The sequence below is a fragment of the Sciurus vulgaris genome, assembly GCF_902686455.1.
Source record: "Sciurus vulgaris genome assembly, chromosome: 2".
Taxonomy (NCBI): Eukaryota; Metazoa; Chordata; class Mammalia; order Rodentia; family Sciuridae; genus Sciurus; species Sciurus vulgaris.
Genome location: NC_136462.1, coordinates 3,774,049 through 3,799,689, shown reverse-complemented (window position 1 = coordinate 3,799,689; position 25,641 = coordinate 3,774,049). Strand labels below are relative to the sequence as shown.

The following is a 25,641-nucleotide window of genomic DNA, read 5'->3' as shown; positions in this document are numbered from 1 at the left end:
TTTCTCACTATGTTTCTTGGTCCAATTTTGAAAGCTGCTCTGGTGAACGAGCAGTTGTTTCCAGCAGACCCTCTAAAGCCACTCCATTAATTCTGGGTTCCAGCGCTCTGTTGCTCTGTACCTCACCTTACTGCTGGGATAGGTTCTGAGAATGGCTGCCAGGGTCCCCTCAAAGCTCCCCAGCACTCCTATCTTCTGTGTGGAGGGATTTATTCTCCTGGAATTCCTTTCAGTGTGCCAGTAGAAGGCCCAGGCTGAAACTTTAATTACCTTCATTATCACTGTTGTTAATTAGTAGCCAAACCGCTTTTTGTTACATTAATTGAAGAATTTCTTTTTCAGGTTTCCTTGCTGCAGAATGAAAGTGTAGAAAAAAACAAGAGCATACAAAGTTTGCACAATCAGATATGTAGCTTTGAAATTGAAATTGAGAGACAAAAGGAAATGCTTCGGAATAATGAATCCAAAATACTTCATTTACAGGTAAGCAGCTGAATGGGCTGGACGAGAGGGCAGGGAGCCGTCAGTGCTCTGGGCTTTCTCAGTGCTGTGTGGACTGAGACCCCTGCCTTGGGCAGACAGAGGGCCCAGTTTCTCTTGTGCAAGTGAAGATTCGGGGAGAGCACCTGGGTCAGTGCAGGGCCCGTCCCTGAAGGCTGGCCTGTTACTTCTCTTCTGTGCCCTTAGTCCACTCTGGGTAAAGCAAGACTTAAAACTTGTGTTTTAAATGTTTTGACTTGGTGCAGTTGAGGGATAGAGTGCTGATCCCAGCCCCACACACAGTGGGTTTTATTACTATTATTTCACATCATTCTTGAGCACTTCTAGAGTGAAGTGAAGCCAAACCCTTTTGTTCTGTGTTTTCTAGCAACATGTACTTATTCAACGATTTTTCATCAGAGTAATCCAGAAACAACAAATAAATAACCCTTTGCTGCTCTGAACCAAGTGGCTGTATAAATGGGCCTGATGGAAATGCCATTGTTTCTGTTGTCTCCACTAGGTATTTGTGAACAGGTCATCCTTTAGCTACTCTCTGCATGTGACTTTTTTTTTTCTGTACTGGAGATTGAACCCAGGGGTGCTCTACCACTGATCCCACATCTGCAGCCCTTTTTGCTTTTTATTTTGTGACAGTCTAAGTTGTTCAAGGCCTCTCTAAGTTGCCAAGCTGGCCTTGAACTTGGGATCCTCCTGCCTCGGCCTCCCAAGCCACTGGGATCACAGGTTGTGCCCCTGCACCAGGCTCTGCACACAACTCTAGTGTCCACGTGCTGTATTCTTGGGTGTATCTTGGGTGTATCACACATGCCCATGGAAGAACTGCTTGTGTTGCTAAAGTGGTTTTTAGTGCTCGTAGGAAAATTTATTTCCCTAAATTCTAAGGAAAAGGAAACATCTTTAAGAATCCCAAGCCCCGTGGCATTGTTGGGAATGACTGTCCTCCTATTTGACACTGGAGATTAATCAATCTCATGAATGATTTGGGGATTCATTACATTTATTTCAACTGTATTAAAGTCTGTGGTTGCCCAGGGAGACAAGGACAAAGCACAAAGAACACTAGGTGGACTTCACAGGTCAAAAGGTGGTAGTGGTGGCGCCCAGAAGTAAAGGTGGCGGAACAACAGCCGTCGGTGTTGTCTGGACTTCAGTAAGTGGGCAGGGCTGTGGCTGGCTGCTCCTCTCCATGGAGAGAGAAGCACAGGGAGGCTAGATCATATTTGAAGAAAGGGACTCAGATCAGACCAGTGATCAGACCCCTTCAGATGCAGGGATAGGGGCAAGAGGGCAAAGGGCTTCTTGAGGCGGCTGCCCCTAGCCAGGGTCCGTCCAGGTCTGTGCAAGGTGCAGCCCTGTCTTGGAATCCCCATGGGTTGGGCAGCTCTGTCTGCTGATGGGAGGCTGCTCTGACCTCTGCCTGCCTCCAGGACACACCATGGGAACCCCAGGTGCCCAGAGGCGTGGACAGTGACCACCTGGCTGAAGCACCCGCGTCTCCAGAGCCCCCACCCTAAGGTTTACCTTAAACTCTCTGCTGGGCCCCGAACCCATGTGACTGATCACCTCTGACTCGTCCCACACTCCTTAGTGCAGGTGTGCCTTCTCGTCACTCCTCGAGAGGCTTCCCACCCGCCTGCCTTCCCTGGTCTACTCCAGCAGCACCTCAGACGCCTTGGTGTCAGTGTCAACTCCACCGCCCCCGCCCTCCTTAGGGCTCCTCAGCCCTGAGCGTGGACCCCTCGGGGACGGCAGGCCACCTCACTCTGTGCCCTCTCTTTCCTTGTCTGGTTCTCCAGTGATGGGAGGAGTGCAGATGGAGTTCAGGGCCTCACACCTAGGCTGTGGGCACAGGGAGGCCGGCTCAGGAGTTGGGGGAGTAGGATTGAAGAGCGTGTGTGCTTCGCTGGTCCAGGAAGATGTGACAGGCTTTGTTTTGTTTTGATTTTGGTACTCGGGATTGAACCCAGAGGTGCCCTACCACTAGCTAGCTACTTCCCCGGACTTTTTTTTTAAGGCAAGGTCTTGCTAATCTGCTGAGGCTGCTTTGAACTTGCAATCATCTGCCTCAGCCTCCCAACCATTGGAATTACAGGTGTGTGCCACCATGCCTGATGCCAAGAAGCCGTTTCTTAACAAGAGTATAAAGGGCATATTTTTCTTAAATCCCATCTGCTTGGGAGGCAGAGGCAGGTGGATTGCTTGAGCCCAGGAGTTCAAAGCCAACCTGGGCAACATAGTGAGACCCTGTCTCCAGAAGAGAGACAGTGGATATGCGAGTCTGACATGCCCGCTGGCTGCCAGTGGCTCTCAACAGGTGGTTCTTATAGCCAGTGGATCTGCAGGGCCACAGCCGCAGCTCAGTGGCACCCCGGGCATTACCACGCGAGTCTCTGTGCAGGTTCACAGCTCAGGTCCCTGTGACCTAGGAGTGGGAGGACAGCCAAGATGGTGACCGCAGCTCCAGAATGCGTGTGCGTGTGCCGGGCAGCGGTCTGTGCCTCTGCTGCGCAGCGGCCTCTGCGGGCCTGTTCTCTCGAATGCTGCAGCGGCTGGTTGCAGGGCAGGCTCTTCAGAAGGAAGTCTCTTGGCTGTGTTAGAGAACTTGCTAGATCCATGCTCTGCTGTGTGGCTGTGCCAGTTACCCTGGTGAGTGGTCTGACTGGAAAATCACATCACTTAGCTCGGCCTCGCTCGCGGGGACTGTGCATGTGATGAGCACAGGGGCCCTGCCCTGGCCCTGCAGGGTCACCACGCCCTGGATCTACGTCCCTGCTGTGCCGGGGAGCCTCCCTGCTGGCAGAGTGGCCTTGGTCAGACCCCGCAGTCCCCTTCTTGAGATCAGGCCTGGCATCATATAATACCATGGACCCTCGTGCCACTGTCCCCTGCGGGGCACCAGTTTTGGGGTTGAAGCAGCTCAGAGGCAGGAGGCTTAAAAAGACAAGTGGCTTATCCCAGGCCATCCTGCAACTCCGGGTTCCCTCCTGGGAGCACTGAGTTACCATCCAGTGTCCCTTGGGCCGTGTCAGGTGTTCTCGTCCACACTAGGAAGAACTCATGAGGACTCACGCTTGTTCCAAGTGTGCTGATGTTGTGGCCATTCATTAGTGTCAGTAGCATTGATCCCAGGAAAACAGACCCCGGGAACTGAGGACCGAGCCTTTGGCCACAGGCACGTGTTTAAAGTGACGTCAGCCTAACAAGAGGTGTTTTTTGAGAGAGCTTCCTGGCTGTCTCAACGTCAGCTCACACAGGTTTCTTGGAAGGAGCAGGAGGAGCAGCACTGTGCCTTTGCCCCAGAAGGTTGCCCAGGCCAGCCTCATTGATTCCTTCAAGGCTGGTGACAGCCAGCAAAGGGGCTGAAACCTGCATTTTCAGAAATAGCCTTCCAAAGGAGAAGAGAAGATGGGGTGGCCCGCCTTGGCCTCAGGCCTCCGTGAGCTGGCTTTAGAAATGCAGATTCTTCTCAAAGTGGAACCTTTCAGGTCTCTGACTCCAGCTGACAAGTCAGTAGTCCTTTAAACCCTGGGCCACTGCAAATGGAGCAGGATTCCTGTCCCTCATTACCATGTGATGTGTTTCTGGAACAAGGTTTTCTGAGTTACTTAAATTAAGATAGCATAAGCTCAGGCCTGGGCGGCATAGCCGCTGCGTGTCTGTGGGCAGGCTCCGCTGGCCCTCCGCCCTGTGCCCCGAGCCCCGAGCAGGGAGCAGGTGGAGGAGGAAACCTCACTCACAAGCACCACCCTGCTAGCTTTGCCCAGAGCCTGAGGCCTGCTGCCCACCCTGAGCAGAGTCAGCCGGGCTCTGGGGTGGTGGTAGGGTGGCGACCGCTCCCTCCCAGGACCCTCATGCAGTGCCGGAGCCCCGACAGTAGCCACAGAAAAGGTTGCACTTCTGTCCTGGGCCAGGAGCAGGGTAAGCACACAGGTGAAAGACAGGCATGACTCCACCGCCCCAGACCTGAGGCCCTCTTTGGAGCAGGGCCTGTGGGCACACGAGACCCCTAGCTACATGTGGGTGTGAGGTGAGTGGCCCTGGCAGCCTGGCCAGCACGTGGAGGTGCTGCCAGCCTGTGAGAAGCCAGCGGGGAGCATGTGAGTGTGCGGGCAGGGTCCCGTCCAGGGGTATCAGCGCAGAGCTGGGGGCGACTGAGGCCTGGCCCAGGAAGGGACAGCAACTGCTGTGGGCAAGGCCAGCGAGCGGGTACAGCCCCAGGAGGAATCCCTTTCCACTGACCGCCTGCCCTCGCTGCTCTTCCTGGGCCTCCCCTGGTGGCGCCAACTGCATGCGGAGAACGCCGTGTGTGCTTCTGCTGGAACAAGGTGCGTCCAATGTGAGTTGTGACTGTTGTTTGCCTTTTTCACATCCTTGATCTGGAAGCGAGTAATAGATAGCCAGGCGGAGAAACTGAAGGAGCTGGACAAGGAGATCCGTCCCTTCCGACAGAACTGGGAGGAGGCCGATAGCATGAAGAGCAGTGTGGAGTCCCTCCAGAATCGTGTGACCGAACTGGAGAGTGTGGACAAGACTGCGGGGCAGGCGGCTCGGAACACAGGTGAGGGGCCAGGCCGTGGTGTGGTGAGGGCCGTGGCCAGGATGCCTGCGCAGAGGCAAGAGTTTTCCTGCCAAGATTCCTTCAGTACAGACAGGCACTTCCCACTTAGACTCGTCCCTCTGTGCCAGGCCTAGTGTGACAGAGTGCAGAGCTCTCCCTGAGGGAGGCTGGCACCACAGGGAGGCCCAGGCCTACTGGGCAGGGTGCATTCATGTGCCTGGCCTGCACACCAGAGGGCCTGGGGCAGGAGCAGAAGCCACACGCAGGAGGCCCAGCACAGGCTGCCTGAGTGTTTACAACGCTGAGTGGACATGGGACCTGTGCCTTGGGCCGAGGAGGATTGGGACTGTTTGCGTGAGGAAGACTGGTGGTGGGGAAGGATGGGGTACTGGTGGTGCAGATGGGTTTGGAGTTGGAGGAGCAACTCAGATGGGTGGGCAGATAGGTGGCTGTCACCCGCCTTCAGGGGCCTCTGCAAGGAGGCCGTGGCTGAGTAAGATGGCTTCACCACTGATCTGCACGAGGCCCTGTGACACGCAGGCCTTCACTAGCCACCTTCCTAAGCTCCCCCTCCGCCTGATGGTTCTCTGCTGGGGTGACTAGGGTAGAGTGGGGGCTGTCCAGACGTCCTGGGACAACGGCCCCCGCCTGTGGTGTTGCAATGCCGTGTGGGCTTGCCTCTACTCCTCTGATGTTCTGTGTCTCGTCCCCACGCCCCTCCTGGCCCATGCAGGCTTGCTGGAGTCCCAGCTGAGCCGGCACGACCAGATGCTGAGCGTGCACGACATCCGCCTGGCCGACATGGACCTGCGGTTCCAGGTCCTCGAGACTGCCAGCTACAACGGCGTGCTCATTTGGAAGATCCGAGACTATAAGCGCCGGAAGCAGGAGGCCGTCATGGGGAAGACCCTGTCTCTTTACAGCCAGCCCTTCTACACGGGCTACTTTGGCTATAAGATGTGCGCCAGGGTCTACCTGAACGGAGATGGGATGGGGAAGGGGACGCACTTGTCTCTATTTTTTGTCATTATGCGCGGAGAATACGATGCTTTGCTGCCGTGGCCGTTCAAGCAGAAAGTGACGCTCATGTTGATGGATCAAGGGTCCTCTCGGCGCCATCTGGGAGATGCGTTCAAGCCCGACCCCAATAGCAGCAGCTTCAAGAAGCCCACCGGAGAGATGAATATTGCCTCTGGCTGCCCCGTCTTTGTGGCCCAAACTGTTCTAGAAAATGGGACGTATATTAAAGATGATACGATTTTTATTAAAGTCATAGTGGATACTTCGGATCTGCCTGACCCCTGAGGAGTAACTGGGGAGGTGGATTTAGCAGAAGGTAACTCCTCTGGGGGCTTTGAACCAGTCTGTCTTCACCGAGGTCCTCGCACTCAGAAAAGGACCTGGTGGGGCTCAGGGAGCAGCAGGAGGCGGACGCACGGCTGGCGGGAGGAACCACACGTGAACACACCCCAGCGTTTTCTAACGGACTCGCCACACCTCACTCTGAAGAGTTATTTATCCTTCAACGAGATAAATATTGCTGTCAGAGAAGGTTTTCATTTTCATTTTTAAAGATCTAGTTAAGTAAGGTGGAAAACATATGCTAACAAAAGAAACATTTTTCTTCCGTAAACTTGAACACCAAAACGAGAAAACACGTGGGGATAGCTGGACCTGTCAGCATGAAAAGCAAAAGGAAAACTTATGAAATAATAATGCAGTTCTGGTATATTCACCCTAAAAGTCAAGAGTGCAATCTTGTTTCAAATATAGTATATTGTCTATTTTTAAGGCCTCATCTGGTCTCTGTTCTAATGATTTGTTTGTCAGAAGACCCTGAAGTGCTAGGTCTTTTTTTGAAAGTCTCTAAATTCAAAAACCATTTTTTGATTTAAAGTTCTACAAATAATTGTTACTGCAAACATTTTATTTTAAAACGTTGATAGACTGATATTTCTTGGAAGAAAATGTAAACTATCTAACACTGGTTATCACTTGTGATAGGAAAGAGAACATTCAATCTGTTGCTATTTCTCGTTAGAAATGTAAACCTTCAATATCTGTCGTAGTTAATGACACTACTTCAAAATTATTATGAAAGGAACATTGCTCATGGATGCTGTGCATCATTTTCAGATTTATAATTGTTTTCACCCTAAAATAGGGCATTAGTTGAACTTTGGAGTTCTAAACAAAATCCTGTAGGCTTTTGAGATTCTGCCCCGTGTTCAGACAAGCTCTCCATTGCTGACAGCACCACCTTCGTCTCCAGCGTCGTGTCGGGGGTGGGCAGGTGGCTGTGCTGCAGAAGGCCCTCGCGGGTGTCCTTCACCTTGTCACACTGCTGCGCTGGGTGAGTGGCCTCCGAAAGCAACGCCTTTGCTCAGAGATGGCGGCGTACGGTACACGTGCCTTAGATGTGACGTGCTGCTCCTCCACCCTGGGTTGTGTCCGGCGTGATCCTAGAATGCGATGGCTTGACCAGACTCCTCTCCACCGCTAGGTCTTTGTGTCTACAAGGCCCTCAGACCCCCTGTGCTTGCCAGGGCTCTTCAGTGGCCTCTGGAACTTGCACCGCTTAGCTGTCCCCGGTTGCAGACTCCAGGCCCCACAGCCTGCCCTGCCGCCCTGAGCAGGCAGCAGGAGCCGGAGCCGCGCCCCCCACCCCCTCCCCGGCCCAGAGCAGAGCCCTCTGAGCTTTCCAGAGACGCCGCTCTGGGGTCTGTCCAGGCCGACTGCCCCACGCCACTCCATGGAGGGGAAGGATGCCGGCGGTGGCCCCAGCCCGCCGCTGCGCGCAGCACTGAGCTCACTGTTTACGTCTCGGGCTGAGGGTGAGTGGAGCCGGAGGCCTGCCCGCGCCCTCTGCTATGCACCACGCCTCCCGGTGCTCTTACACTGATGGGTGCTACACGCGACGGGTGCTTCTCGGCAGAACCAGCGTGTGCGAGCCACCGCGTCCGTGCCACTCGCCTGGAAGACGCGCCCACGACTGGCCAGCTGGGCCGTGCACTTCAGACTGCCTGCCGCTGGGCTCCCCAGGGTCGTGCGGGGCGGCTGGCTTGGCCTGGCGGCCCGCCTTGTCTCCGGTGCTGCCGTCTGTCCTGGGTGTGCCTTTGCCCCAGTGCCTGCTGGAAGTGCCCCCCGCACGCCCGTCCCTGTGCTCCCCCAGCCCCCGCTTGGTTCCAGGCCCAGCCGTGCCCTCCACGGCTGAGCCACTGCGTCCTCATCTTCCACTCCATCCTCGCTCCTGGGACTGCTCTGGGTAGATGAGTGTCCTTGTGCCCCAGGGAGGAGCCACCATCCCTGTGCAGAGGGAAGGACTTTCTGCTGGAACTGCGGGCCCGCTGTCCCCAACCTCCTCCAGGCCTGTCCCTGGGTTCTAGCCGGAGGCCTGGAGGAGAGAGGAGCACCTGGCGGGCCCCACCTGGCTTCCCCAGAGCCAGGCCTCCGCACAGGGACTCCTGCCCCTTCATGGGAAGCCTGCCCAGCACCATGGGTCAGGGCGAGCTGCGTGGCCTGGTGAGACGCCTCCTCCCCTCCCGCGCCCAGCCTCGTGTGACCCTGAAGGCACTTGGGAGCTTGGTGGTGGGTCGTTCCAAGGTCCCTCCCTCTTCCCAGCACCTGTGGGATGTGCCTGGAGGACCGCAGAGTTCTCTGGGGTGAGGGCATGGCTCGTCAGTCTGCTGCTTGTGCTTGGCGATGGGGAGCGGGGTGATGGGGCGCCCCTGCCCCTGCCCACGGCCCCGCGGTCACACTGTCCCCAGGTGGTGCTGAGCCGTCCCCAGGCAGGCCTGGCGCTGCTCCATGCATTCCCCGGTGCCCCAGTCGGTGCTGTCGCTCAGGCCATCCTCGGGCTGAGGTCCACCTGCCTGAGGTCTGGCCGCCCATCTGGCCCTGGTCCGCCCTCCCTGCTTCACGGGGTCCCGGCCACAAGAAGCAAAGGACAGTCCATACACTGTGAGTCGGGTGGCTCTTCCCGTTTACCAAAAGTGACAAGACTCCCCACAGGACAGAGCTGCCCTGCCCTCTGAAGAACCGTGCTGAGTCCTTTGCGTGTCACCTCTCTAGGGACATGGGTGCGACTTCCCACTTGTGCTCCCCGTGCAGTTTCAGCACTGTGGCTCTGACCGTTCTGGCCGCAGGCCGCGGGCTATCTGGCTACACACGCGTGGGCCTGGGTCTCTGCCTCCGGCTCCAGCTCCGGGGCTTATGGTGGGAGAAGGAAGCAGCCCGGAAGTCAGAGTGCCGTGCGTGATGGTGCAGGGCCGGGCTCTGGTTGGCTGCGCGGAGGCCCTGGTGCAAGGTGGGAGATCAGGGAGCCAGGGCACGAGGGCTAAGACCAGGCAGACCAGCCTCTGTGGTCCAGATCCAGTGTCCGGGCTCCTGGGAAGGGTGAGGAGTCCCCGCAAGAAGGCAGCTCCCCACCCCGCCCCACACCCGTCCCCGGAGCCCTGCTTAGGACCTGGATGTGCTCACCACGCAGACACAGAGGTGGGCAGAGGGCTGTGGAGGGGCCACACCTGGGTTCTGATCCATATCCCTCCGCGGACACCATGGCCTCCCTTTTCTGTATTGCATCCCAGCGCCGCCCCCAGCCAGCCAGCGGGGGTGCTTGCTTAAGGGGCGTCTCCCGCCTCTCCTCCCTTGTTGCTCTCTCCACGTTCCTTCCTCGGCTGGCTGTTGCCCCAGGGAGCCTCCGTGGGGAGTGGGGGGGCTCCCACTCCCTGCGCTGCCTCTACCAGGACCGCAGGCCCACTGCCCATCTGGAGCCCCACTGATTCGGCTTCCCCTTGACCACACGTGGCCAGCCGTGGTGAGGACATGGACATCAGGCACAGTCCCACACGGAGGCCAGCCGCCCCCCAGATCACCTCAGTTGCCCAGGGCTGGACCAGCATCCTGGTAAACGCTGCCACTTGGGGTTATCACTGATGTCACCCCTTTGTTCAGCACCGTCTGTGGAACAGGTGCCCAGTCAGGCCCGGCATCCCCACACACTGAACTATACCCAGCCAAGGAGAGCGTGCTGGCAGACCCGCCTCAGCAGTGTCCTGGAGGAAGGCCAGGCACAGTTCCACGGCCAGGCCACACCTCCTTTCTCCCCCATGCCCGTGAAGTGGCATGGGGCCGTCATTGTATGCCCAGCCAAGAAACGCTTGGCCAGGAGGGGCGGCCGCATGCTGCTAGGAGCACAGACCCTGGTGCCCCTTGCCTGGTCCCTCCACGTGCGCCTTGGTAAGGGCCCGTGCGGACCTGACACACCTCTCTTCCGAGTCCGGGCCTCCCCTCGCCCAGCTCAGGGGCGCTCAGAGCTCTGGGGCACCTGTGCATCTGGTGTGCGAGATGAGCGAGGGTCCATCACCAGATCTGTCTCTTGGCCCAAGACCACAGTCCTGTCTTCCCGTTTGCAAATCTCATCAGCTCTGTTTTCTCCAAAGTTGATGTCACATGAGCCCATGAGGGCCTGGTCAGGTGCAGTTGGTGTCAGTGGGTGACATGGTCAGTGTTCCTGTCTTGGTGTGGCTGGAGCTGGGCCCGCAGGGATGCGTGAGGCAAGGTCGGCAGTCCTTCCCAGAGGCCTGGAAACAGGCCGGGGTGTTCTCCACCTGCAGAGGTGTGCCCTGGACACCTCTGCTGGACAGATGGGCAAACGGCATCCCACGTGGTGGCTGGCCATCGCCGTGTGGTCAGGCGCCCTGGGTAGCCCAGCAGAGCTTGTGTCTCATTTCCTGAGTTGCTTTCTGTCTGTGAGCTTGTGTGAAAAAGGTTCAAGTCCAGGACCGCTGTGCACTCCCAACACAGGTGCTGGGTGGGTGGTGTTCTGAGTAGTCCCTAGACAAGCCAGGTAACCCTCAACAGCAAACTAAACGACTTAATTGGAAAAACACAAAAGCCGGCCTTACATCCAAGGATTTCCATAGCAGCCTCTAGGAGAGCCTCCGGGAGGGAAGCGTGGAAGCCACTAGACAGCTTGACCTCGGTAGGATGCGTCAGTTCCTGGTGGTCCACCTCTTGTGTTCAGTTCTCTTACCCAGAAACAAAGACCAAAGAAGGCCAATCTCTCATTTGACTATTTTTAATCTGCCTGTTTTAAAACTTGCCGTCTGTAGTGCGCTCACTGTGAGGACCCTCTCGACAGTCCAAGTGATTGTGACCAGTGATCACGCCCGTGTCCTCTGCTCTTCTAAGAAACGGTGTGAGTTATTGCTCAGCAATAATCCTGTTAGGAGTTAGCAACATGTCTGATTTCCCGATAGCATTATTATGTTCTATATTTTTGTTTACTGTATATTTTGTGTGGTTTTATTTGGTATTTATTTGTGTTTTGAGGTCTTGCAATGTTTTTGTGTTTCTGATGCTAATAACTGAAGTTTGTAAGACTGTAGAATGCAAAACTTTGACATGCTAAACTGTCTTATTAGAGGAAAATAAATCTGATTAAGAGTCCTGGTTTCTTGCCACTCTCTCGCGGCTGTGCCCAGTCCCCAGTGCCTGTGACCGTTCCACACCACTTCTGAGCACGGCGCTGCCTGACATCCTACACTGGGTCCTGCCCATGGTCCCTGGCCAGCCCCAGGCCACCCCTCAAGGCTGTGGCTGCTGGCCCCACAACCCTGGGATGGCCTTCACCTCATCTGTAAAGAGGGGAACAACCTCTGCCTCCTTTTGAAACACACTGGTCACTCTGCTGGCGCTGGGCCTGGGACCTCTGGCTGCTGCTCCCCCCTCTCTGGCCACCTCCATTTCTCCAGGTAGTCCTTTGGGTCAGGCCAGGCTCAGAGGAGATGCCATCAGCCTCCAAATCTGGCCCCTGGGCAGCAAGAAGTGACAGGCGCAGGAACAAGCCCCACGGGTCTTTTGACCAGGCCTGCAGGCCTTGCTTGGGACCCTACACTAGGTCCCCAGGCTGAGGGTGCTGTTGGGGACACCACAGGACCACTGTCAGATCCGGCCCAGATCATGGAGTTGCGCAGGGGCAAGTTGAGGCCAGAGGAGAGATCGGGCTCTGAGCCGCCCCTCCCAGGCCTCGGAACAGGAAGGGTGCCTGCTGGCAGGAGGCCCAGCCCCATAGCAGACTTGGAGCCAGGGTGTCGCGCAGGCCCGAGGGGGCACCCTTGACTGCCCTCCTCAGCCCAGGGGCGGGTGGGCCACTTGGTCCTGAGCCTGGGGAGGAGGGCTGGCAGTGCAGGAAGTGCGCTCAGGGAGTCCCCGCATGTGGATGTGGACATGTCCCCCATGCACCCCTGTGCAGCCCAGGAACCCCCCGCACAGACTGCCCGATGGCAAGTCAGGCAGTGCGTGGTCAGAGTCCATTTTCAACAGGACACGGAGGCCTGGTGGCCGGTGCTCTGAAGACGGAGCGCTGCAGGAACCATCTCGAGTCTTGTCTTGTGAAGTGCCCGGAGAACGGGCTGAGCGGAGGGCTCTCACCGCCCAGCCCTGGCGCTGTAGCAGCTGGGCAACCCAGGCAGGGTCCTCCAGTGCCCTGGAGCAGGGCCAGCTGTGCCCGCTGCCCCATGAGAAGCTGAGGCCTGAGGGGGCGCCACCAGCCTCCTCCCATCCCTGACCCCCTTGTGCCCGCAGCAGTCTCGAGTGGACTTAGCCCTGGGACCCTGACCCCCCTCTGCCTTGGAGAGGGGCTCCCAGGCCCTGGCGACCAAGGGCTGGGAGCTGCCAGGGTGGGACTGAGCGGCTGGGAGGGCTGGCCCCTCAGTTCCGTTTGCTGGGGGTCCTGTTGCTGGAGCTCCCAGGAGGCCTGTGTAGGGAGCCCTCTGGCAGGATGGACACAGCCAGCTGGACACACCCTCTGGTGACCTTGGACTGCCAATGGGATGGCCAGGGCCACTGACCTGAAGCGTTAAGCTCAGAGAACTCTGACCACTGATGGACGCCGAGGGGTGGGGGCCAGGTGGTGGCCGTGGCTCCGGGCTCCAGGAGGCTCTTCCCCACCTCCAGACCTCCCTGTGGAGCTTGAGACCCAGGCACTGAGTACCCGCCACCAGCCTCTCTGGGGTCCAAGGTGGCCAAGGAAACTGCCTCTACCTGCCACTCTGCCCTTAGTCGAGTGGCCCTGTCCCGTTCGCTCCCACGTCCTGCCCGGCCTTGTTGGGCCCTGCCAGAGGAGCAACAGCCGTGGAGCCCCACAGCATCACGCCTGATCAGCTGTGGCCTCCTCTTCAGCTCCGAGGACGGGCAGGTGACTGACCTGCCTTGACCCGCACCCTCAGGGGCAGACATGCCTGGGGTGGCTCCCGCCTGGTGCTTGGAGGCCGAGCCCTCTCCTGTGCCTCCCTCTGTCCACAAGTGAAGGCGGCACCCAGTGTGCTGAGTCTCCGGTGCTCCTGCCTCCCCTGCCCTGTGCCTTGTGAGGCGGGTGCTGCTGCCAACGCTGCAGGTGAGGGAACCAAACAGAGAGGCTAAGTGATCGGGCAGCCGCCCAGCATTTGGGCCCAGGACTGGTGCAGCCGGTCCAGCCCTGCCCAGGCCACCGCAGTCCTCCCCGTTCCTCCTCGCAGGCTCCCTCAGTCGTGTCAAAGGCAGCCCAGCGAGGCCGGCCTCCCTCCTGCCTGTGTGGTTGCCCGCCCTCCTCCAGCCTCCTCGTGTTCTGCCTTGGTGGGCTCCTTCCTTCTCAGACTTCCACGGTCAACCTGCCCCTTTCACTACCCACCCCGTGTGGATGGCAGGGTCGTCACTCATGCTGCCCACACCTCAGGGGGGCTGTGAACTAGGATAGCCAGTCCAGCTGGCCACTTGAGCTGCAAAACTGGTGCACAGGTAGAAACAGGAACAGAGACCTCATGGGGACCCTATTGTGACGGCCTAGTCAGGGAGGTGGTGAGTGCCATTCTTAAGTCTGCTTCCTCGCTGGAGGGAAAAGGGCTGTGTACACAGGGAGACCAACACAGGGGGGCAGGTAAGCCAGAGCAGCGGGAGACAGCCCCGGAAGTAATTGCCAAGTCCCTGGATCCAGCCGTACCTGAAGTAGCCATGCCACGAGATTTCCTAGTTACTGGAGGAAATTCGGGGTTGGCATTTCTCTTGCTTCCTTCCCACTGAGGTCCTAATCAGTTTGCAAGTATTTGCCCATTGTGTGCCTGAGGGCCAGGGGAACCTTGCATGCAGCCAAGGCCCTGTTGTGAGCACAGGGCATCCATGGCTAGTCCCAACTTCTCCCTCCCACCTTTGCTCCTCCCCCGGCGGTTTCCGGTTCCCTGGGGCTTCCATGGCCAGAAGTGGGGCCTCATCCTCAGGCCCACCTCCAGCCTCTGCTCAGATGTGTTCCTTTGCAGGGTGGGGATGACCAGGGCCAGCCAGCCCCAGCCCGCCTCTTGCCACCTCCAGCCCAGCTTCCACCCTGGCTGCAGCTGGGCCTTCATCCTTGTCCCTTCAGGAAGCCTCCCCGACTGCCCAGGTGCCCTGTCCTCTACACACTGCAGACTCAGAGTGCCCGGGCAGGGGCAGCAGCAGTGCACAGAGGTTCTATTCCCCAGGGCCTGGCCATTGGCCCCTCTGGAGCCTCCAGGCTCTGCCCCATCTCGTCCTCTTGCTGCAGCAGAAACTGCAGGCTCTGGGTGGCCCAAGTGGACTTCCAGGCGTGGGCCCCAGGGGTAGGTTTGCTCAGCCCCATCCACTCTCTGCACTGAGAGCCAGGGCAGAGGATAGACGCAGGTGGAGGCCCACTCCACAAACCCTCCTTCCCAAGGAGAAGTAGGGGGCAGGGCAAGCTGGAGGTGACCCCAAAATATCTCTTTCCTTTGTTCCTGGTTGAGGCTACGGAGGATGGAGCTTCCTGCGGGCCAGCGTGGGCCGAGGTAGGCTCCTGCACCACCCTCGACCACTCTTGGGATCTGAGGCTGAGCTGGCAGGGGTCAGGCCCCTCCCGGCAGCACTGCTCTGCTGAGCCACAGAGAGCAGGTTCCCCTACCAGCACACCGAGGGGACAGCTGGGCTCCCTCCCCAGGGAGGGGAGTCATGGCGCCACCCAGTTGCAGAGAGGCCAGAGCGACCCCTGGCGAGAAGCTTCCTCACTGGATGAAATACCCTGTGCGTGGGAGAAGCAAGACCGAGCGGAGGCGGCGAGGACAGGAGGTCTGCAGAACAGGGCGGGTGACCCCACCGTCCAAGGCCGCCACCAGGCACAGCCCAGGCACCTCTGCCTCCCACCCCCACATGCGTCCTCCGCTCGCCAGGCAGGCCCGGTGCGCTTACGCAGACGTCTAGGCCTCATCCACCCCACACCACCTGCCACCGTCCTCCGTCCACCCAGCCACTTATTCACGCCTGGTCACCTGCAATCTCATCCACACACCTTCCATCCACCAGCGCTCCTCTCAGTGCCCCTAACCCTGTTCCCATGGGGCATAGCGGCACACCTGTAATCCCAGCGATTGGGGGAGCACAGCACCTTCAAAGCCAGCCTCACCAACTTACTCAGAATAAAAAAGGAAAGGGCTGGCCACGCGGCTCAGCGGTGAGCACCCCTGGCTTCGGTCCCCAGTACCAGAAACTTAAAAACAACAAAACTAGGGCTGGGGAGATGGCTCAGCTGGTGGAGTGCTTGCCTCTTAAGCACAAAGCCCTGGGTTCAAATCCCCAGCACCCAAAAACAAAAAGGAAAAAAACAAACAAAACTAGGAGGAAGAGTCACTGCCCAGCGGGTCTCGGCCGGTCCACCCGCCCCACGGCCGCGCGGCTCCCGGCTTCTGTGTCCATCCAGCACCGTCCGTCTCCACGGACCATCCACACCTGCACACCCCTCAGAGGCTGCCACGCACCTTTCGTCCACAACTGTCCACTGGCCACCCTGCCCTCCACCATTCTTCATCCCGCTGTACCCCATGCCATCAGTCTGTCCAGTGCCTCCGCCTGCACCCACTGAATCCATCCGAGTTCTGGCTGCCATCGGTTATCCACCAGCACATCCACCTCTGACATCCACCACCCAAGACCCCCGCAGGACCACGGGGCCCCACTGCACCCACCACCCCTCCTCCTCCATTCAGTTGTTCACACCCATCCATCCATCATCCGTCATCCATCCACCTGCGGCTGCGACCATCCACAGCCAGCCATTCAGCATCCACACGACACCACGCCAGCTGTCTGTCCACCACCCAGCCACGACTGTCCCCTGCACACCATCCCTATCCCCCTTCATCCATTAACCATTCACCTTCACGATCCCACGGGCCAAGGTCACTCCCAACCCTCCCATCCACAGTCCACTCAGGCCAGGAGGTGGGAGGGGAGCTGCTGAAGTGGACATTCGGCCTCAACGGGTGGGCAGACCAGGCCGAGGAGAGCGGGAGAGCCCAGAGTGGTCAGGCAGGGCGGTCCTGCCACGCCCCTCCTCCTAGGCACCCGGGTCCTCAAGCCCTGACGGGCAGGTGTGGGGAGGCCGAGAAGGCACTGGAGAGGCCGGCGGCCTGAAGGTAAATGTGTAACGGTCGGTCTCCGGGCCGCTCACGTGGGCCGCGGGGCAAAGTCTCCGGGGACGCGGGAGCCCGAGGCGATGGGCGCGCTGGGCCGGGTCCTGCTGGGGCTGCAGCTGTGCGGTAGGCTGGGCGCGCAAGGGCCGCGGTTCCCTCGACGCACCCCTGGGCCCGCGAGGGTCGAGATCAGGGGAGGCTGGGAGGCCGGGTGGGCGGGCGGGCGGCTGGCGCCCTGCCCTCCAGACCCGGAGCCACTGCCGCGCGGCCTCGGGTTCCCCACCCGCCCCGGTGCCCTGGCTGGCCTGCGTCGCCTCAACGCCCAGGAGCTTTAAAACCGCGGTCCAGCCGCGTCCCCTCCTCCTCCTTCGCCCCTGGGGCTGGCTCCCTGGCCAGAGCTCTTCCCCACCGGGTCAGACTCCTCCAGGAAGCCGCCTGACCCCAGGGCGGAGCTGAGTCCCGCCTGCCCCGCCCCCGCTGTCTCTGCAGTGACCCGCGTAGCTCCGGGCAAACTGGGGGCAGGGCAGGGAGGCGCGACGGTGTCCTGGTGTCCTGTAGGAGAGCACGCTTGGGCTGGCTCTGCAGATCCAGGGGTAGGACAGCCTCCCCACGAGGCCGGAGCCTGGGCCAGGCCACCTGGGGACCCACCTGGGTGGCCCTCGCGGCCTGCGGCTCCTCTCTGGGAGGATCACCCTCCCTGAGAGAGGCTCCACTTGGCCACCCTCTCCCCAGCGCTGACAAGGGCCGCCTACAAATTCTGGGTCCCCAACACTGGCTTCGATACTCCTGCCAACTGGAACCAGAACCGGACACCATGCGTCGGGGGTGCTGTCCAGTTCCCAGCAGACAAGGTGCCTCAAAGTCCCTACTGGGATCAGGGATGAGCCTTGGACTCTGATGCCCTTGAGATGGGGTGGTGGTGGTGAGTCTCTACCCACCACCCTGAGCTGACACCCCTTCTTCCTGCAGATGGTGTCAGTCCTGGTGCAAGAAAGTCACGCCATCTCAGATATGGTAAGGCCAGGGCTATCCCTGAGGTTGGATGGGGACTGGCCAGCAGCAGAGGCCTGGGAGCCCCTACAGGGCAGTGTCTGAGACCTGCCACAGGTGTTTGGCCTCTGGAGATGCCAGGGGGTACCCTGCCTCCACCAGGCTGTGCCTAGGAGGGCACCTCGGTCCCCACTGCCCTTCTGTCTCTGGCCCCGGCCCCTAGAAGTCTGTCTTCCATGAGGTTTGCTCTGGGGCAGACTCTCCACTTGCCCTTCCCCATTCCAGGGAAACACCACCCCTATAATCCTGGGGCTTCCCCTCAACAGTACCTAACCTAGTGTTCTAGAGAGTTGGGGAAGTAGGGCTTCCGTAGCCTCTGCATCCTGCACTTGCCTGGAGCCTCGCCTTAAGGCACAGGCTACGTGACAAGCCCACCTCCGATTAAGGCAGAGTGGGCCAGCAGCTCCGTCTGGAGAGGCTGGCTCTCATCTTTGTAAAATGGCTGGGGGGGAATCGAAAGCACGATGTTTCAGAGCATGTGAAAAGTGCGGGAAGCCCACCTCCAGGGCCCCTCGGTTGCAACGTAGCCGCCTACCCTTTCTGTGGCGGGCAACCGGGAATATTTGCTGTCCACCCTTTAACAGAAGGGACAGCGTCTCAGACCTCAAGCTCTATTTCCCAGCCTCGGGGTCCTCACCGTGCGTGCCTCCCAGGGTCCTTTTGCAGTCACCATGGAACCTGCCAGCATGGGTCACCTGCTCGCGAGGGCAGCAGGAGCTGGGGGTCCAGGGCTAGGCGCTCACCTGGGGGCCACTGGGAGGGGAGAGGCAGTGCCTGGTCCAGTACCACAGGACCGAGGGTGGCCTCGCACCCAGTATTAAAATTCATTTTGATTTTTACGACTTCGGCGCTGGGGATCGAATCTGGGCCTCCAGCCGGCAGGGCTGCGCCCAGCTCCGGTACTGACGGCAGGGCTGGGCGGCAGGGCGCACGGCACACCGGCGGGGAGCCGGCCAGGGCGCCCGAACCAGGGCCGGTCCCCGCGGCCCTCGCGCGACCGTGGCAGCTGGCGGCGGCCTCCCCTGGCGGCCTCCCTTGCCGAGAGCGGAGCGTGGGGCGCCGCGGCCTGGGGCCCTCTGCCCGACCTCTGCTTCGGGACGATCTCAAGGATCCCTCGCTCACACACGCATGGGGCCGCTCCGTCCGCCCGTCCCTCCCTCTCACGGGCCAGGCCCCGGTGCCCTGCCCTCCTTCGCGCCCCAGAACTCGCGGGGCAGTGCCCAGGGTAGGACCAAGGGCAGCGGCCGCCAGGGGAGCAGGACGGACCGCGCCTCGGCGCCGGCGCCGCGCCCGGTGCACTGCCTGCCGCCGACTCCGACGCCGTCTTCTGCCTTGCATTTCTCTGGTCCGGAGCCTCCCTCCCTGGAACTTCTTCCCTCACCGGCTCTAACTTCTCCGTCCTTTGTCCAGCTGTGTTGTGGGGACTCGGTCTAGGTGGACGTGAGCTGCTGCCCATGCCTTCTCACTGAGCACCTGTGAGCCTGGCCTGCAGGTGCCCTGCCCAAGGAACCTCTCATTCTAATCTACCAAATGCAAAGTCCGTGGCCTTATCTCTGTTCTGATGCTTTGCTTAAGGATCCCCTTCCCTGCCCTCGGTCTCAATGGCACGCACTGTGGTTTGTCTACCAAGGGGCAGTTTTGCCACCAGGGGTGCGTGGGTGGGTGTGGCACCCGAGGGCTGTTTCAGTCCCTTCTTAGAGTGACCCACCTTCTCCAGCCTCCCCCAGGCCCAAGCCGCACAGCCTGCGGAGGCTCACTGACTGTCCACTGTCCTGGCGCCTGGGAAAATCTTATTGTCTGCTGGGGCAACTTACTCCCTCCCTCTTCTGTGACAAGGTTCTTTGTGGATCTGATTGTTGCCGAGCAACTGTAGAACAGGTTTCAGGCAGCTCCCACTGCACCACCCTCAAACCCCAAATCCTGGAATGTTGACTGGAACACCTTTTTTTCTATCGAGTCCTCTGTTTTGGAGCCTGGGTTGTCTCTCTGAATATTTCAGCTCCTTCATAACCTTTTTACAGGATCTTAAAATGTTCCCTACAGAAATCTTGTAGAGTTTTTTTTTTTTTTTTTTTTTTTTTTTTTTTTTTTTTGGGGCTAGGGATTGAACCGTGGGCCTTGCGCATGGTGGGTTTGCACTCTGCCACCGAGCCAGGTCCCCAGCCCCTTCTTGCATAGTATTGATAAATGCATAAGTACTTTATAGGCTTGGTTTTGATCATGGATGGTGCCCTATACCTAAAAATCATATTCTGCAGTTGGTTGTTTTGTTGTTTATTTTTTAGTACTGGGGATTGAACCCAGGGAAGCTTTACCACTGAGCTACATCCCCATCCTTTTATTAAAATTTAAAACAGGGTCTCATTGTTTAGTGCCTTGCTAAGTTGCTGAGGCTGGTCTTGAACTTGCAATCCTCCTGCCTCAGCCTTTGGAGAAACTGCTATTGTAGGCATAACCATCGTGCCTGGCTTCAGTCTTTTTCTACTTGGATTGAGATGTGCGTTTCCTCCTTTTAGCCCATTACTGAGGATTTTTGTTTTCGAGTTTTTGAAAGATTGTTTTAGTTGTCAATGGACCTTTATTATTATTTATTTATATGTGGTGCTGAGAATTGAAAGCAGTGCCTCACACGTGCTAGGCAAGCCCTCTATCCCTGAGCCCCAGCCCAGCCCCATTACAGAAGTTTTCCGAGGTTCAGCTCTCAAGACTGATGTTCTTTTGACACACACCTGCAGCATACCAAACTGGGACTTCTTCAAGACCCTGGACTTGTCTGTCATTATCAGTTTTGCTGTGTGTGTTGAGGTGGAAATTGTCCCCAATGCTCTCCATTCCTGCATGGTTGGGACATGAACCCTACTTGGTTACCGTTTTGTGTGTGTGTGTGTGTGTGTGTGTGTGTGTGTGTGTGTGTGTGTGTGTGTTTACTGTGATTGCACCTTGAACCCAGGGGCACTTTTATTGAACTATAAAGCAGTCCTTTTTATTCTATTTTTTAAATATCTATTTTAGTTGTAGATGGACACAATGCCTTTATTTTATTTATTTATTTTTATGTGGTGCTGAGGATGGAACAGAGCCTCACACTTGCTGAGGCTGTCCTTGAACTTGAGATCCTCTTGCCTTAGCTTCCTGAGCCACTGGGATTACAGGCCTGCACCACCATGCCCAGTGACCATCTAGTTTTTAAATTAAATTAAATTAAATTCCAAAAACGTAAGACAATTTCTTAGAGCAGTTTTAGGTTCGCAGCAAAAACAGGAGGTACCAGGTGTTTCCCTGTACCTCCTGCCCCTACGCATGCAGATTCTCCACATCACCAATATCCTGCCCAGAGCAGCGCCAGCCCACGTTGGCCCACCCTCCAGATCCCACTGTGCACATCAGGGCTCCCTTTCCCTGTTGTTCTGTATTCTTTTTTTTTTTTTTTTCTTTTTAAATTTTTTTAGTTTTCAGTGGACCTTTATTTTATTTATTTATATGCAGTGCTGAGGATGGAACCCACTGCCTCACGCGTGCCAGGCAAGCGCTCCCCAGCCCCAGCCCTAGGCCCCAGTTTGTGAACTGCTCACACACCAGGTGGGGTGTGGCTCAGTGGTGGAGCCCTTGCTTAGCAAGAACAAGGCCCTGGTTTAATCCCCAGCAACCCCACACACAAGGCGATTAGCTTACCAGTGTGTGGCGCCACTCTTGCTGCCTGTAGCTGTTGGAAGGATCTGGATTTCTTTTCCTTCTGGAATCATGCAAGCATGGTTGCAGGGTGGGTCTTTGGGAAGCACTTGTTCTGAAGTCAGGCTGAAATGACAGGGCATTTTCATTGTGCCTTCACACTTGATCCAGTCGAGGTTGATATAAAACTCCACATGGAAAATTCTTTCCCTTTAATATATAAATTTATTGTTCTGCTGTCTTTTTTGCTGGGAAATAGGAATCTGGATTTCTTTTCCTTCCCGGGTGATCTATTCTTTCTCTTTGAGGCTTCTAGATGTTCTCTTTGATATAAATGGTACTGTCATGTGTTTACATGTGTGGATCTTCCAATTTCCCTTTTGGCACTCAATTCAAGATTTTCCATCTTTCTTCAAATTTAGAAAGTTCATCTTCATTGTTTCTTCAAATATTTGCTCTTCTAGCCAGGCAGGTGGCACATGCCTGTAATCCCAGCAACTCCGGAGGCTGAGGCAGGAGAATCGAAAGTTCAAATCCAGCCTCAGCAACTTAGCAAGACCCCAAGCTATTAAGCAAGACCCTGTCTCAAAATAAAAATTAAAAGGGCTGGGGATGTGGCTTGGTGGTTAAGCCCCTCTGGGTTCAATCCTTGGTATGAAAAAAAAAAACAAAAACAAAAAAAAAAATTTTTTTTCTTTCTGCCACCCCAGTGGGTCTCAGTGCTTGGGCCTTCCTTTCATGTCTCCTCTTCCTCTTTCCTGCTGTCTTCTGGGGAGCCTGGGGGTGGACGACAGTCACTGGGCATCTACAGCTGGCTAGTTCTCATGTGGATCTCACCTGCTTGAGCTAGTCCTTTGAACCCCTGTGATTTTCATAATTTATTCATATTTCCCTTTGGTTCTTTTTTTTTCTTTTTTATTGTTGTTTTGTGTGGTTCTGGGGTTGGACCCAGGGCCTGCTCCTGCTGGGAGAGCTCTGCCACTGGCCGCCCAGTTCATTTGACAACCTACTCTGTCCCATCTTTTCTGATTCCTGCCCTTTCCTGCATTTTCTGCTGGCTGGTCTATGATGCCAGCGTAGGGTGACAGTGCTGTTGGTCTGTGATCTGGTTGGTCTTTGGGCAGGTATTATGTTCCAGGAAGGGCTACTAAGAGCCAGTCCTGCCCCTCAAGTTGGGATGAGAAGCTGGGCCCTGAGATGCTGACCCATCATGGCCCACCAGTGCCCCCACCCCAGTGGGAGAAGGATGGAAAGGGTGGGGGTCCTAAGGCTTGGCAGGGGATAAGAGTGGGTTGGTCTGTTCTCTCCCTCCTATTGCCAGGTTTCCCAACACCTGAGACCTGGGGTATGGCCTGGCCCTTGTGGTGAAGGGGCTGCCATGATGGAGCCATGATGGGGCATACAGCAGGGACCAATTCTAAGCCCCCTATGCTCCCCGACCTCTCTGGAAGCCCTCTCCTCCAAACTAAAGCCCCCCTCTGTGGTTTGTCATTGTTTTAAAATTTAGTTCATTGTTTTAAAATTTAGAAGCCCTCTGCTTGTAATTTCTCAGGGGTGGGGGAGGTGATGGGGATGATCCATGGTGTTGGCAAGTGTCATCCCTGCCCCAAACTCTCCACAAGTCCCCAGGTCTCAGCTCGGTCCCCCCTCAGCTCGGTCTCACCCTTGGCTTAGGTAACCCTCTAGCCTGCACTTCAGCTCAGAGTTCTTGGCTCAGGGCCTTGGTACAGGTTGTTCTCCAGCTCCATCCCGCGCAGAATGCCTTCTTTCCCTGGCGAGATCCTGCTCACCCACTAGTCTCGGTCAGAGTGTGGTGCCCCGGGCCCTGACCTCACCCTGCTCCATGGTTGTGGCTCCTCCCCGCTGACCCTAGGAATGCGGATGGGCGCAGGGCGGGCCTTGGACCCCGCGCGGCCTCAGCTCGTGCCCCCCGCAGCTCCTGCCGCTGGATGGGGAACTCGCGCTGGCCTCGGGAGCGGGATTCAGCGCCGCAGACCCGGGCTCGGATCCGGACTGTAGCCCAGGTGAGGCGGTCAGGCGGGGGCGTGTCTGTGGGCGGGGCGGGGCCTCCTGGGGGCGTGTCTGTCTGGGGGCGGGGCGCGTCGCTGGGCCTCGGGGGAGGCGCGTTCCGGTGGCGCCGGCCGGGCGGTCCGGTTGCCCGGACTCCGGCCTCCCCGCGCCGACTTCGGGGTGCGCGCCCCAGACGCCCCCGCGCTCTTCCGCAACCCCGACCGCTTCTCCTGGCTTGACCCTCGCCTGTGGCGCTCGGAGGAGGCGCGCGGCTTCTTCTCTGTGGACGCCGAGCGCGTGCCCTGCCGCCACGACGACGTCGTCTTCCCGCCCGACGGCGCCTTCCGCGTGGGGCTGGGCCCGGGCGCCCGCCCACTGCGCGTTCGCAGCGTCTCTGCTCTGGGCCAGGTGAGCGGCGCGAGGGGGCTGGGGTCCCGCTCCCCGGGCCGGCGCCCGCCCACCCCTGCGGCCTGCCCCGTGGTGCCGAGCCCGGGGATCCGCCGGGTGGCCGGGCTCACGCTGCCGCCCGCAGACCTTCGTGCGCGACGAGGACCTGGCCGCCTTCTTGGCGTCGCGCTCGGGCCGCCTGCACTTCCACGGGCCGGGCGCGCTGAGCGTGGGCTCCGAGGCCTGCGCCGACCGGTCAGGCTGCGTGTGCGGCCACGCCGAGGTGAGCGGCCCGCGCGAGTGGGGCCTGGGCCTGGGCGGCTGGCCGCTGCCCCCGGCGCTGACCACTGCGCCTCCCCCGCAGGCGCTGCCGTGGCTCTGCGCCGCCCTGCTGCAGCCCCTGGGCGGCCGCTGCCCCCAGGCCGCCTGCCGCGACGCCCTCCGGCCTGAGGGCCAGTGCTGCGACCTCTGCGGTGAGCGCCCCGCCGCCCTGCTGCTGCGGGGCTGACGGAGCGACCCTCCGGCGCTCCCGCCCGTTTCCCCACCGGGCCGGGTCCGCGGCGCTGACCCCTGCCCTCCTGCCGCAGGAGCCATCGTGTCGCTGACCCACAGCGCCGCCTTTGACCTGCAGCGGTACCGGGCGCGGCTGCGGGACGCCTTCTTGGCCCTGGTAGGGCCGCGCGGGCGGCGGGAAGGGGCGCCCCACCCCAGCAGCCTCTGAAGGCCCTGCCGGGGACCCGACCGCCTGCAGGGTCCCGGGGGGTCGTCTCTGCTTCCTGTCCCCTAGTGCCCAGTCCCTGAAGCCCCCCAGGGCTCGAGGGCCGGGGCCCCAGCCTAACCTCGCCCCTCCCCAGCCGCAGTACCAGGAACTGCAAGTGGCCGTGTCCAGGGTGCCGCGCCGGTCGCGGCTGCGCCAGGCCGACACGGAGATCCAGGTGGTGCTGGCGGAGAGCGGACTCGAGACTGGCGTCGCGGGGCGGCTGGCCCGGGCCCTCGTGGCGGACGCGGCGGAGCACGGTAACCGCCCCACCCCTGTCCCCTGGCGCCGCTTCGCTGCCGCCAGCCGCTGAGCCCATCTCCCTTGCAGGCGAGGCCCTCGGGGTCCTGTCGGCCACCCTGCGGGAGTCGGGCGCACCTGTCAGGGGCGACTCCACGGAGGGACAGAGCGCGCCCGGGTCCCACGCGGGGCTCGCGGGCGGCGTGGTGGCCGCGGTGCTGCTGGGGCTGCTGGCGCTGCTGGGGACCGTGCTGCTGCTGCGCCGCACCGGGCGGCTCAGGTAGGCGGCAGGCTCAGCTTTGCAGCCGGCGGGGAAGCGCAGGACTGCCGGAGGGGCTCATCTGTGTCCGGCTCCCCAGGTGGAGGAGGCAGGAGGACGCAGAGCCTGCCTCTGCTGGGACGCCCTCGGGCTTCAGCAACCCGGTGTTCTTCGTAGCGACCTCGGAGGAGCCGGTGAGAGGGCGGGAAGGTCCGCGGGGGGCTCTCCAGGGCCTGGCACTCTGAGCAGCGCCCCTGAGCCTGTGCCCCCCTGCAGCCCCCAGTTCAGCCGCCCAGCCCGACCCTGAAGTTGGACAGCAGCGCAAGCCACAGCTACTTTCTCAACCCGCTATTCGCCACCGAGGCTGAGGCCTGACCGCGCTGGCTCCCACCTCCTACCCCTCCTGTGAGGGTACTGGGTCTCTGACTGGGGCCTCCTCAAACCTGAGACCTTAGTCTTTTCCAATCCTCCCTGGAGGCCAAGGATAGGCTGGTCTTGCCCAATAAAGGTTTTTTCTGCTCCTGCCATCAGAGTGAGCACCTCCTGCCCTGCCCACCCCTCTGCCCCTACCTGATAAGGAGCTGGGTCACAGGGCTGGGGAGTGGGAGGCAGTTCTGCTTGCCTGGCAGTAGTGGAGAAGTGGGGTTGGCTAGTAAGCAGAGGGGCCCAGGGTGGCCAGTGGTTTAGGACTGCACCAAGCAAAGCTCAGAATTCAGAGGGACCTGTGCCCGGTGCTAAAGAAGCCACACGGAGAGAACTCAGGATGCCTGTAGAG

At 59.0% G+C, this 25,641-nt stretch overlaps 2 protein-coding genes across 5 annotated transcripts in view; both read left to right on the top strand.

Annotated features, from left to right (window-relative positions):
- TRAF3 (TNF receptor associated factor 3) overlaps window positions 1-10,284 on the top strand; it is a 96,984-nt gene extending 86,700 nt beyond the window's left edge. For all 4 annotated transcript variants that reach the window (XM_079130099.1, XM_079130101.1, XM_079130100.1 and 1 more), the window contains 3 exons: window positions 343-483; window positions 4,888-5,062; window positions 5,796-10,284. In XM_079130099.1, the coding sequence (XP_078986225.1) occupies window positions 343-483; window positions 4,888-5,062; window positions 5,796-6,367 (888 nt within the window). In that variant the 3' untranslated portion in view covers window positions 6,368-10,284. The remainder of the gene's footprint in view (window positions 1-342; window positions 484-4,887; window positions 5,063-5,795) is intronic.
- A 6,209-nt stretch (window positions 10,285-16,493) lies between these two features.
- On the top strand, window positions 16,494-25,391 carry AMN (amnion associated transmembrane protein). Its single transcript, XM_079130112.1, has 12 exons — window positions 16,494-16,620; window positions 17,227-17,345; window positions 17,464-17,508; window positions 23,150-23,237; window positions 23,417-23,631; window positions 23,756-23,893; window positions 23,975-24,083; window positions 24,198-24,280; window positions 24,465-24,627; window positions 24,698-24,887; window positions 24,967-25,060; window positions 25,143-25,391. Exons 1-12 carry the CDS (start codon window positions 16,578-16,580, stop codon window positions 25,239-25,241), a joined length of 1,386 nt encoding a protein of 461 aa, XP_078986238.1. The 5' UTR covers window positions 16,494-16,577; the 3' UTR covers window positions 25,242-25,391.
- Window positions 25,392-25,641: the final 250 nt, after the last annotated feature.